Below are 13,716 nucleotides of genomic sequence, written 5' to 3' on the forward strand. Positions count from 1 at the left end.
ACATGTGGGAGAAGAGTCAGGAACAGGGTTGTGGGCGTTTGATAGACCTCCCTTGGAGTTGGCCATCGTTGTGTGATAACGAAGATACGGCCTGATGCTACGAGTATGGACACTATCGATTCGACAATCAACAGTGGTGGTTGGGCACTTGCGATGTTAGTGACGTTGGTCTTAGGTTCGATGACGAATCCATTGTCAACGGGATGAAAAATATACTTGCTCTAACTCAAACTCACTGATCGTCAGGCGCTGCTCCCTTCGTCGGTGGGATCTCAAGAAAGAACGAATTTTCGTCCCAATGATGCCACAGAGGAAAACTATGATGGGGTGTATCTAAGGCCACGAGATCATCGGATCCGTCGGGTATAGCCCTCGTTCCCAAAGTAAGGGAAATTGACGTCGCTGTCAATTGGTCAGTTTGGAACAAAGACTGTCTGTCCCTTTGGAAAATCTTAATTGCCGGAACAACCCAGGTTTTATAGCGGGTCCTCGGGCTAACTGGACTTGTGCTGTGCACGTGCCTCAACATCAGGTATTCATTGTCCGAAGGAACCGTTGGAATGTTTTACTGTCAAATACCTCTATTGGTATTTCTTTTAATGAGGGTCATACTATAATTCCACACCTTTGTTAGGCGAAGCGCCCGCCCCTTTGACCGCGGCTACGTTCGGCGACTGATGGTCGCCTTGAGCCCAAGTTTATTATCACAAACCGCAAACAAATACAATTGGACAGGATGACGGCAAATTGTTTAATTACGACTGTAAGCTTTAATTACAATTTTACGGATTTTCCCAAAGTTCCAGAGGGAAGGCTCCGGTGTCCTTTCATCTCCGACATACATTATTCTTATAAATAAACGAGCGACTTAATGATAATTTTTCACCTTCGTTATAAGCAAAATATTCAACGACTAACGCTATATAAATTCAAAATCGGGTTATTTCAAATTGAACAATTACTTCTCGGAGGGAACAGCTCTACCAATAGATTTTCTGTTCGATGAAATTACATCGACTCTAGCAGGTATACATCTGAGCATACTGATTTTTCATACATCAACTTTATTATACTTAAAGTACGAAAAAATCTGCAATACGTAAATAGCAGATGATTTACGAAAATTTACTACGCGGCAATTTTTTCAGGGAAAGTTTGGATACGTCTTTCAGCTTCATAAATTTAGTTAACCGAAGGAAAACTTTCATAAAGCAACTTAGGCGCCGGATAGGATAATCCTTCCTTCCGCGCTTGAAGGCACCATATTACTCGAAATTTTAATCAAGCCCGTTTAACCGTCGATATTCTTTCCCTTTCGTTAAAATAACCACCACGAATGTTGAAATGGTTGGTAGAAAGAATTCAGAAAAATTTCTTCATTATATGGTATGGCCTTAACCGAAGTATTTTATGAGAAAACATCGATTCATCGAACGGTGAACGCGATTCCCGTTGAGTCCTTTCATCAAGTCTTATGCCTGCAGTTATTTTCTCGATCCACCTAACAACGATATTGTAACTGGAGTAATGACTTTTTTACCTATCCGTTAGTAAAATGGTAAGATCAAATTGGGTCAGAATGATAGTCAGATACGTTCGCTGTTGTGAGGCAAAAGAAGAAATTTAGGCAGTTCCTTCTCTCGCTCGTTTCTAAATCGAACGAATATTTGCGGTAACCTTAAACCTTTCGATGAGTACATACAAGGGTCACTGACCCTTAAGATCTTCAGATGAAATCGCCGCTCCGACTCCATCGATCATTAGGTTAGAACTTCCGGTCCATGACCTTTCTTGTTTTTACGGGTGGTGAATTTCTGTCGACGATCCTTGTATTTTATGGATCACTGCATTTGGAGCGGCAATTAATTTCAAATGACTTAAAATTAGAGTTTGGCAGAATTCGAAGGAAGTTGAAAATTTTATACGAAGTAAAATAAAAATTTTCCGAACATGAAACGGTTATACTTTTTAACGTTGGAAACGATCGAAACCTGTCAATTGCATTGCATGCACGAGAATGTAAAACAGTATGTACTTAACAGTTAAGAGAATTGGTCGAATGCCAAATTTCGTCTATTGAAATAACGACACGTGTCAATGTTTGATCCCAGACACAATTCAACAGTAATTAAGATTAGTATTCATAGTTGCACGTTGCCCTGTATTCAACTGGAACTGTAAGGTATTTTGCGTGTATTAATACAGAAACGTCAATAGCTTACGATTGATCTAGCGACCCAATAATATTTCACCGACAATCGAGTATCCCATGTAGGACATGTAATAGAACGTTTCACTTTGTCCGACGAATAATGGCCTTTATCATTACGAACGATAACGCTATTCTATGTTCTAATACACTTGCTCTGATACCAGCCTGGTGGCAATGTGAACGCCTATGTCGCCATCGACGAATGAAAATAGCGGTTCGTACGTCATTTTATTGCAACTTTTATCCAGAGCCAAATGCATCGTGTTTGACATAACGTAGCAGCTACTGCTGTTCTACAATAGTATTTGATATTACGAGGATTCAAAGAGAATATTCTTGGAAGCAATGTGAATTCCGCTAATACAATGAAAATCTTTCCAGGAACCTTACACCGATGTTCAGGAATGAAAAATTGAAATAATAAAGGAAGAATGTTGGGCATGTAATGTCATAACTGCTGTGCTTCAGTTATTCTAAAAAATGTTATGTTCAGTTATTCTACAGAATAATTTAAATTAAGTTTGTTATTAGCTCGGTTCGAATTGGCTGAAAAACAATTCGTGTAAAATATTAAAATTGAATTAAGCGGTCCTACAGCTTCTCTTCAACGCCGTCTGATCAATAATGGGCTGTGCTACTGTGAGCGACGCCTAGAACCATGTGTTCGCTGCTTATAATGCTTTTTATTTCACATCTTTGGAAACTATAATCTTTTAAAGGAAATCTTTATTTTCCAAATACTTCGAAATATCTTGTCCTTTCCAAGTCATATTCGGAACCTTATTCGTGGAAGAAGCAGGCAAATTTCCAGTAAATGAACAGCTATGTATTATAATCGGAATTATTTTCAAGTAAATGGTACCAATTACGTAAAGCTTACTGTTTCGCCATCGGGATTTCTGTATATGTCTCCATTGAATACACGCTCGACAGCATGGATTATGCGAACAAGACAGCCAACTGGTTTGTATACGAACTTGTAATTGCAGCCTTGTACGATGCGATGAGTATAGCAGCATTCTTGTGGTTGACACATAGCTGGCAAATTCATCCATTCCTCTTATGGATAATATTATATCTTTTACGAACGAAATATGTGATCGTTACATAGTGCAAGGATACACGTCTACGAAATAAATCCAGTCCTTTGATTTGGCACTATTATTTTTATATCGCTTTAAGCGGATGAAATTCGTTAATACCTCTCATCAGGTTAATTTGATCGTTTTTAAAAAGTTGGAAATTAGCTAGACATTATTAGAGGCAGATTACGAGAGTGAGCTTTAAGTCGTGTAAATTTCTAGGAAACATTTTAGCGATATAAACTGAACAGAGGGATTCATTTGACAAATTGAAGTGGAGGATGGCAAATAAGATGTTCGCTTAGATGGCAATTAAATGTTTCGCTTATCGCAGTTCGTTAAGTAACATCAGACGAGCGGTAGTTCAAGGTTCGAAGTGAGCAAAGTTATGGAATAAGTAGATATCAGTAATTAGACGTTTACCGAAGAACGACGTCGAAAAATGAATTCAAGGTTAGCATAGAAGCTAGCAAAGTTAGTACGATGAGAGAATAACGTTATAATTAATTTCGAATTGTCACAGTCGGAAGCGAGGAAAGAATCTTGTGTCTCGGTCCGTCTCTGAATGTTGGAGAACGTCGCAATAAAACGTGTTCTATGGCCTTCCGGATAAACAGAATCTCAATTGTTCGTGTACTTGGAGCTGCAATTTAAGTCTTATTATTTTCACGATTTCATTTCCAATTCTACGTACGTTTGATTCTTGTTGAATTAAATTCGTATTGCGCGCAACTTCGACCTGGCTCTCAAGCGAAAAGGAAATCACCGACCGCTTTTGATCTCAAACTTTTCTACAGCCACTTCTGGAAAGAAATTCTTCTCAGTCTTCGAAATCTTCCTTTTCAACAGAAACATGCTGAATATCAGTTTGCTCCATGACCTTCGTATGTTTCCTCTGTACGTTGCCACAATTCGATCTAAGAATTATATACACTTTGCCACAGTGGGGTTTTCATATTCTATTCGTACGTAACGTGGAACATCAATCGCGTTCTCGGAACCTTTATGATTTATAGCAAAGAACGATTTAATAATGGTTGTGCGTATTAATTCCTGTCTCAAGGCCAGAAACCGCTAATACAGGATACAAACATAAAAAATGGCTATTCAACTTTCGAGACAATGACACACAAACGAGGCTTTCAAGCCGCCTATGCATGTGTTTAGTCTCACGGATTTAGTTTATGGAACTAATTAAACTCACGGCATTGGAAACCTCTACGCTTGGCTCTTATAAACGTCACCATAAAATTTTCAAGAGTGTTCATATTTAGTCCACGAATCTTTTTGCAGGTATTTTATCGCGAAAAAGAAAAAAGAATGGGAAGGTTATAAAGTGCATGTTGATTTATTCTGACACGAGAAGCAATACCGATACGGTGGATCATCGAGGAAGATGCACATATTTCAAGATTTTTTGATTTATAAGTGGGTCACTGGTACCGCCATAGCACTCAATTTTTCTCGGACTGAAGAAATATTGCACTCTGCATCTTTTTAAGGCGAGAAAGCCGACTTGAAACATGCGGAAGGTTCCTTAGATTTTGTGAATTCATTGTTATCATAAGGATATAATGAGGTGATTCGTGAATAATGGACGAAACTAATTGCACTGACAAAAATGTTTCAGTTATTTTTCCTATCCTGTGAAAGATTTAAAATAAAAAAAATTTAATTACATTTTCGGAAGGGGAAAAAAGGATTAAAAGGACGCAGCGACAACGTGGCAAGAATTACCGATAATCTCTGCCCAAGTATTTGATAAATTGTCGGGATGTGATTGATGGAAAAGATTTATGCAATCCAGATTGGAGGTAATTTGTTGCGAGACTAAACCTAGCCATCGATGAAAAATTTGCATTGATGCCAACATGTGTATCTGATGGATAAAAGAAACTAGTATCGTTAATTTTAAAATTATACCTAGTTCTTGATTTCCAGACAATATTATACTGTTTGTTGATGGATGACGAACCCCTATCTTTTTGCGTCTGTTGTTCAATTGGTAGCATACTTTCGAAACGTCAAGGAGGAAGAAAAAATGTAATGCTGTAGAGTCAGGTTAATTTGTTGTTATATATATAAACCATGCACTTGTTGCAGAAAATAGTTATCTTTATTGTTTGGTCCTATTTCGTATAAATAAAAATTAGAAAGATCGCTCAACTTATAACTCGAGAAACTGAATTTATTTTAAGCCGAAAATAGTCGGTCAGAGAACATATTGCGTTTGTAGGAGTTTTACATAAAAACGCTATTAACAAGTAGAACGACGAATATGCAAATAGGAGGTTAATCAAAACTCAGTCGCGAAACTATTCTATTAAACCAGCTTCGAGGAACTCGGGGGATTGTAAATAATTTCGGAAGTTCGCAACTCGCCAAGGAGGCAAGTAATTCTCGAATATCCGCTATACCTTCTAAGTAGCTGTGTGAAAATTCACGAAGGCTAATTAAAACTTACGTTTATTGCAATGTATTAGAAACAACTTCACGAAGAATAAAAATTACACGTGGACTTCTTTTCTATGCTTTTATATGAAAATGTGGATCGAGAAATGCGACGATAGAGAAGGATTTGATAATCAAACAGGAAGAGCAGTTAGATATATGCACACTCTAAGGAGTTGAATCGAAAAAGTAAACGCTTCCAGCACTCAGAATCTTCGTAACTCGGATAAAACCGATATCTCTATCCTTCTATCAGCGTAGTTTCCTTTGCTATTTACTCTTTTGCTTTTTACGCAAACTGGCTCAGGATTTTTCTTATTCATATAATATATGTGTACAAGGTGTATTTTATGATTTATGTATACTTAAAGGCTTAAATATAGTAGTAGCATACTAAATATACTAGGACGATACGCTCTAGCGATATTGAAGGTGGTATTTCATAACATACCAATTTTTCAAGTATGATAGTTTTCCCGGAACGTTTCTTGTACGGCAGTGTTCGAAGAATTAAACAGTAGAACAGAGCAATTCAATGGTACTTTATCATTAAAGTGATACGAATCGATCGATGACTAATCGTACGAATATTCGCATCAAACCTGCGATGATTGATTCGATCGGTGTTTGCTTATTTCTTGATCTCGCCGTTGAATGCGAATGGTATTAATCCTAAACAATTTTAAACCATTGCGGTAATATCTATGTTCAAACGTTATTCTTATCCTCTCACCCGAAGGTTTACTTATACCTTGTCGTAATTTTTTGCTTGTTCTGTAGCTATAGATTACAAATCGATAACGCTCGTGTGGGAGTGATAAACATTTGTGTTCATCCTCATGTAATGACATACTCTTAATATAGTTTGAAAAAAAAAGCAATAACGTTGCAACATACATACTTGATGAAAATAGTTGAAAAGAATCGATGGAAAAATTGTATTACAGTGGAAAAAATTGACCTTCACGAAAAGGGCGCCAAGAGTGTAAAAGAATAAAAAAAAGTGCGACTTCGTAAAGAAAGAAAATTCTTTTCTAAAACATTTAAGAATAAAAAATATTACATATAATGCTCTATCAGACGATCTAAATGAACGTCTAATAGAAAAAATTGAATTAAAAAGCATTATAAATACGTTGTTAAGTTGATTAACTGTTGAACATAATATGTAATGACAACGTAATGACATATGAAATGGCACCAATGTTATTAACCTCTACAAAACTTTAATCGTTCATATATAAAATACTTTAATCGTGTAATACATTTCAGGGAAACATACTGAAAACGTCACTTTGTTTTTATAATATTTTATTTATAATTTTTTATATAAAACAATATGTTGGTTATTAACACAACCCTAATATATCTTCTTTTATATTAGACAATGTGAGTGTACAATACAACTAAAACTATTTGTTTATCATAAAAAGTATCAACAGATAACTAATCAGAAAGCAAAACACATTGCTAAACGCATGGTTTATACATTGAACTAGATGAAATACGAAATCGTTTTACATAAAATTACCTTGCATCGTAAAGTAATACTTCGTTAATATAATGTGAAGAACATAAACACACGGTTTCGACTGAAACTACGGAGTGTTTTTATAACCCGCTAACATAAAACAAATATTCAATTGTTCGAAATATTACGTCCGAAACACTGAAGTCGCTCCATCTAGAGATCGTTTAGTTATCTCGAAACTGTGCTTCGATAAACGATAAATCGAAGTTACTCGTAAGCTCGAACGATTGCCAGTTGCCGCGCTCCATCTTAGCGTAACAATTCTGTTTCAATTCGAACGGTTCTTTCAAACGCGTATTAATATACGCGAAAGTTATATATATTTCATTTATATAAATTTGGCTCTTACAAAAAGTACATAATCCAAGGTTGGATTTTCTGCGCGCTAGTGATGTTATTATATGCGTGTTGAGTTTATTCGCTTTCGCTGCCACCTCCTCGATCTGTACTCGAATGGCGGGAACCAACGTCACTGCCCGAAACTGATTTTCTCGACTCTGGAGTGGCAGATCTGGAATAAAATAATCGCAATATGTGGCCATTACGGTATCATGGAAGCTGTATTTCGTTTCGGTAAGTGCATTTTGATGTTTTTGTTATTTACCTTGCCGATCCACTAGGGCTGCGACTTCGAGAGCCACTCTTCGACCGTGAGCCGGAACGCGATCTAGATCTTGACACAGATTTAGATTTTGATCGGCTTCTGCTGTGATGCATTCTCGACTGCCACTCCTTGGTCTGATCGCCGATGCCCGGCATGATGCGCGAGCGCGCCTGGAACCACTAGGGGACCTTGATCTCGATCGTGCACTAGCTGCAGATCCCGATCTCGAACGTGCACTACGTGCAGAGCCTGATCTCGATCGTGCGCTAGCTGCAGAACCCGATCTTGATCGTGCACTAGCTGCAGAACCCGATCTTGATCTTGGCTGCGATCCACTTTTCCTCGAACCACTACGCGATCTTGATCGCGATTGACTTTTCCGCGACCCTGATCTTGATCTCGAGCGTGAACCACTTTTTGCTGAAACGGATCTCGACGGACTTTTCGACCGCGATTGACTTCTCGACTTAGAACCTGAACGAGATCTAGACTGTGAACGAGATACGGATCGAGATTGAAATCCTGATTGTGATCGTGATCGTGAACTACTTCTAGAACGGCTTTTAGATTTCGATGTGGAATGAGACCTAGAACTCGATGCACGGGATCCTCCTGAGTCAGACACAATTCGTCTATTTCCGCGTCCGCGACCTTCGTTGCCGCTTTCACCACTGAAAAACAAATTAACGACACCATTAATTTATTTATTTATTACACACCTCAGTATATTATATTTTTGTAACGGCACATGAGTCAACGTTGTTTTGATTGGCTAGTTTCAAAGGTAAGTGAACTCCAGACAAAATATTATCGTCGTTATTTGTAATCGTTAACCAGAGTTACAATTAAACTTTTTGTAATATTACCGATCGATACAAATAGACAAACATGCTCTCTAGGACGATTAGTATAACGAACCAGTATAGCGAATCAGTATAGCGAATTATTATAGCGAGTCATATAGAGTCGAATAACGAGCGTCGAGTTGAACAGTAGCATTGAGTGAGCGACGATAACGATCGGCATACACTATCTCTGTACTTGTACTTAAGGTGATTTTAATATACTCTAACTATTACAATTTTATCACTCACATAATAAACCAACCAACCCGTATAATAAACCACCTTATTCTCATAAAATGAATGATCCTTACCCGCTTGCAATTTTAAGACCTCCTGAATCGCTATCAGATTCGCTCGTCGATATAGTTTCCTTTGATAAAGGCATCTTTCCTTTTGCAGTCTCAGCTGTACTTTTCCGAAATGCTCTGTCTTTCTTAATAATCCCTTTTCTTCGACGTTTTCCACGCTTGAGTCGATCACTTTCTGAACCTGAATATTGCGAAATAAAATATATATTTTTTGAAAAACGCAGATTAATGACACGTATAATCGAAGATCATGAAATATTATCTTACCACTTTCTCCACTCCGCATTTCTCTCTTGCGCTTTCCTCTACCCTTGCCCCTTTTTTCTTTACGTTCACCACTTGCTTTTTTTCTGCGTTTCCTTTCTCTAGGTGCTTCCTCCCGACCTTCCTCTCCTCCAGAACCACCACTGTCACTAACGTATTGATCAGTGCGTACTCTTTTTCCTTTCCTTCCAGGTTTTTCTGAAGGCATTTCGCCGAATACCAAAGCGTTCTTTGTCTTTTCAACGTACTCTTGACGTTTCTGTAACATTTCCTCTTCTTTTTGTCGTCGCATTTCCTCAAGTTTCCGTTGTTCTTCCGTTTGTCGCATTTTAAATGCTTGTCTATACATTAATACAAGATCATTATTATGGTGTTTGATGTATTACATATGCTAATTATGTTCATATAATTACCTTTCTTCTTCTTGTTTTCTTCTAAGCATTTTTTCTTCTTCGTCCAATCGTCTAGCTCTGGCAACATGATATTGTGCTTGCGATAAAAGGTCTTGACACCTCCTTGTTTCTGCTTCTGCAAGTTGCCCCATTTTATCTCCATGCGTTGATAGATATTGGAAGTATTTATGTGAGAGTCCCAATTCGTGAACTGCCTGGAGTACTGTCGTTAAGGTGGACTTCTCATCCTTCAAAATTTGTGTTGCTAGACGTTGAAGGACAAGTGCAATATTGTATAACAAAACAGTGTCCTGTGGAGCTACTCTTCTTGCCTAAATTGATATAATGAAATTGATTAGTTATTCTTCTTTAATCAATATTAACGATATCAGAGCATAACACAATGTTTCTGGCTCACCTTTAATAATGTCAATTTTGCTTCCCTTAATTTACCAGCTTTAAAGTAAGCTCTTCCAAGATATTGCAAAACTTCGACATGATGATATTTATAGAACTTTCGAAGGCAGTTTTCATACTGTAAAAAGATATATTTTATAAAATAGTTGCCGAAACATTATCATATCGTATTACATACAAAACGGAAAGTTACCATTTGGATAGCGCTAACGAATTGTTTTTGCTCTACATAAATGTGCGCAATATTCAACCATACATCGCAAAATTCTGCTGTTGCTTCTCGAACTTGAGCAAAAATATCTCTAGCTTCATTTACACAACCTTTATGCGCTAGTACAGCTCCTATTCCATTTGCAGCCCAAATATTTTTAGGATCGTTTCGCAAAACCTATGAAATTCAATATGTATATATGTATATGTATATATGTATATACGAATAAGATTTATTATTTTTTAGTATCATACCTGTTTATACATAGCCAATGCTCTGTCTTGATGTCGCTTCTCTCGATCTTTATCTTTTCCACTTTGATGCAATGTTTGCAACCAAATGTTACCCAAAGCGATCAAAGAATAGGCATCGGTACTTGTGGCTGGATTTTTTAAAATTCTTTCGAATTTCTTCTGGCCAGGACCCCATTGCATTTTAACCAAATGTAAGTTACCCAAAAGAGACCATGCATCTGGGTGCTCGTTATTTATGCTTAAAGCATCCTTAAACCAATCAGACGCTTCATAAATTTGTCCTTTATCTCGAGCCATACAGCCAAGTCGTAAATAACAATCTACATAGTTTGGATGTTTCTTTAAAATGGCTTTGTATAATTTTTCCGCTTTATCAAATATACATAAAGCTTCGTTCAAACGAGCCAAATTATATGTTGTCGTAACTGCAATTGAGTTATAGTATACAGAATCGTGTAAGGCATCAGCTTTAGAACGCGCTAAAGATTCCTCCAAATTTTTTCTAGCTTCTTCCAAGTTTCCAAGTCTATGATAAAGTAATAAGTTTTAGTCTTAATAGCAGATAAAATAAATTAAAATAAGGAAATATGAAACATACCTATAATGTAGAGCACCAACATTATTTAGAATTTCTGGTGGTATATCTGCCTGGACTTTCTCTTTTAAAATTCTGGTTGCTGTACCATATGCATTTAAGGCTGCATTAAGGTCACTTTGCTCCAATATTTGAGCCAATTCAATCCATGCTTCAACATCATCCGGAAATTGTTCAGTTACTTTACGAAGATGGTTTTTAGCAATATCGCGTTTCGATTGAGAACTTGAGTTTGCGTACAGAGATCCAAGAATTTTCATTGTTTCATAATTACCTGGCTGAGCTTTCAACACTTTTTCGAAACATTGTGCTGCCTGTGATTTAAAAACAGTGTATGTAAAATTTATTAGTTTTACCCTATCATATATAGTATATAATAATATATATAACATGTTATGCTTACATTTTCTGCATCACCACGATAAACATACATTTGACCTAAGCCAAAGTGCGGTAATACAAAAACTGCAGGTGCAAATTGTGTTGCCTGATAGTAATATTGGAACGCTTGGTCATAGTCACCCTGAAATAGTTATTAATTATTTTCCAAAATTTTGAGTATGTATATATGTAGACTTACTTATATCGTACACTTACTTGAACATGAAATGCTCTGGCTAATTGATAGCAACTCTCTGCACGCATAGCCTCGTTCTCTGTATTGTGAAATGCATGGAGGGCTAAGTGCTGTACTTTGTTATAGTCCTTTTTAAAGAAAAAATGATTTGCCAAATGATTCAACACCATGGGATTAGTCGAATCAATGGTATAAGCTTTAGATAACATTTGAACACCAGTTCTGATACTATCAGGCTGTTGTTGATTCAGTTTCAATACTGAAAGCCCAACTAATGCTCCAACACATTGGCCATCTAACTGTAAAGCTCTTTCAAATGCTAAACGTGCTTTTTCCTGGTTATTTAATTTCATAAAACAATGCCCCATCCCCAATCTCACAGCAGCTGGACAATTTGGATTCGTTCTCAATGCTTTTTTATAAAAGGCAAGCGCACCTCTATAATCTTTTTTGTTAAATGCTATGCATGCCTTTCCTAGTAGGGAAGGAATATTATTTGGAGACTGATTTAGTACAAAATTAAATTGGGCATCAGCCTGATCCATCTTATCCCCTTCCAGGAGGCAGAAATAAGCTCTGCCAAGTAAATGATTCTGTAACACAAAGAAGTATTATATAAATAAGACAAATATTTCCAAGCATCAAATTAGATACTAGAAATGATATACACCTGGTCATACATAATAATCTTATCTGCAGTTGTATATAATAGGGTAGCTTTTGTAAATAAATCTCTCTTTTTGTCTTTATTCTTTTCTCTGTTGGCTTCCTGCACATAATATGCAGCCAACATATCCAACGCACGCATTTGATCTTTTTCATAGTCACGGTAATCAATATTAGCATCAATCCGAGAAGATTCAAGTATTTTAATGAAATCCTCGATTTTATGTTGTTTGTAATATTCAAGCTACAATGAAATACAATATGTTTAATGTCTTGTAGCTTTTCTATTATATCTATTACACAGAGTTTTAATTATAAGTAAGTAAGTTGACTTACAGCTAAATTGACCCAAATATTAAGTTGTGCATGTTCTTGACGTAAAATACCAAGAACCTCGTCTCCTTCTGGTAATTGATCTAGGTATAGCTCAATTACCTAATAGAATGTAATTTAATATATTAAAAAAATTAATGAGAGAGATATGGTGAGAGATTTAAGTAGACAAAAAGTGGATAAAAGATTCAATTTCAATTAGCAAATGTCTAATGTTTAACATTTTACTGTACATGACACAAATGGAAAAACATATTGGAAACAATATGAACAAAATAAGATCAAAAAATTAGTCCAAAATTATGCGATCAAAACAAATATGAAACAATAGTAATTTATATTTCATATCGAGGACAAATTTCAAGATATTTAAGAGCGATTGTTTGTACGATGTATATATTCCGCAAACAACGCTTGCAGGGATTAACTACACAAACGCGTCTACATATCACGGGTTTTTAAAGAATTTTGAATTACATGTCAATGATGTATAACAGGGATGGTTTAGCTTACTTTCAATACTTTGCAAATGATAAAATTCAATGTTAAAGCAAAAACATTTACCTCATCTGTATCACGAAGTGGAATCTCTATGGAACCCGCCATTACGTTCAGTATCCAACCACTAAATTCACTATCCAACCACTAAGTTCACTACCCAACCTCTAAGTTCAGTGTCCAGCCACTAACTGCAGCGGAGTACAGTCGGAGTATGAACGTACAGTCGATAGATGTCGCGCCGGACAAAGATTCGCCGCCATTTTAAAGTAGAACATTAATATTAGAATATATAATATTAATTTTTTGTTTATTTATTAATTTAATTTATTAATTTAATTTATTAATTTAATTTATTAATTTAATTTATTAATTTATTTAAAAAAAAATGTACACAACAACAAAGATTAACATTAATATTAGATAATAAGTATGAAGAATACAGGAGGGGGAAGAAAAAAGCGGAAGTAAAGGGG

General features: G+C 36.3%; 1 protein-coding gene across 1 annotated transcript; it reads right to left on the reverse strand.

Moving 5' to 3' along the window:
- Positions 1-7,217: 7,217 nt before the first annotated feature.
- LOC117236819 (RNA polymerase-associated protein CTR9 homolog) lies at positions 7,218-13,415 on the reverse strand. The gene is given in 15 exon segments (XM_033500120.1): positions 7,218-7,787; positions 7,881-7,998; positions 8,001-8,551; positions 9,037-9,214; positions 9,301-9,638; positions 9,711-10,021; positions 10,108-10,224; positions 10,300-10,494; positions 10,572-11,097; positions 11,170-11,480; positions 11,570-11,689; positions 11,764-12,336; positions 12,414-12,653; positions 12,746-12,844; positions 13,307-13,415. Coding segments are annotated over 15 exon segments (3,816 nt in total). The 5' UTR covers positions 13,349-13,415; the 3' UTR covers positions 7,218-7,690.
- Between the last annotated feature and the right edge of the window lie 301 nt (positions 13,416-13,716).

This window comes from Bombus vosnesenskii, unplaced genomic scaffold, assembly GCF_011952255.1.
Source record: "Bombus vosnesenskii isolate JDL3184/JDL3185 unplaced genomic scaffold, Bvos_JDL3184-5_v1.1 scf7180000013352, whole genome shotgun sequence".
NCBI classification, from domain to species: Eukaryota; Metazoa; Arthropoda; class Insecta; order Hymenoptera; family Apidae; genus Bombus; species Bombus vosnesenskii.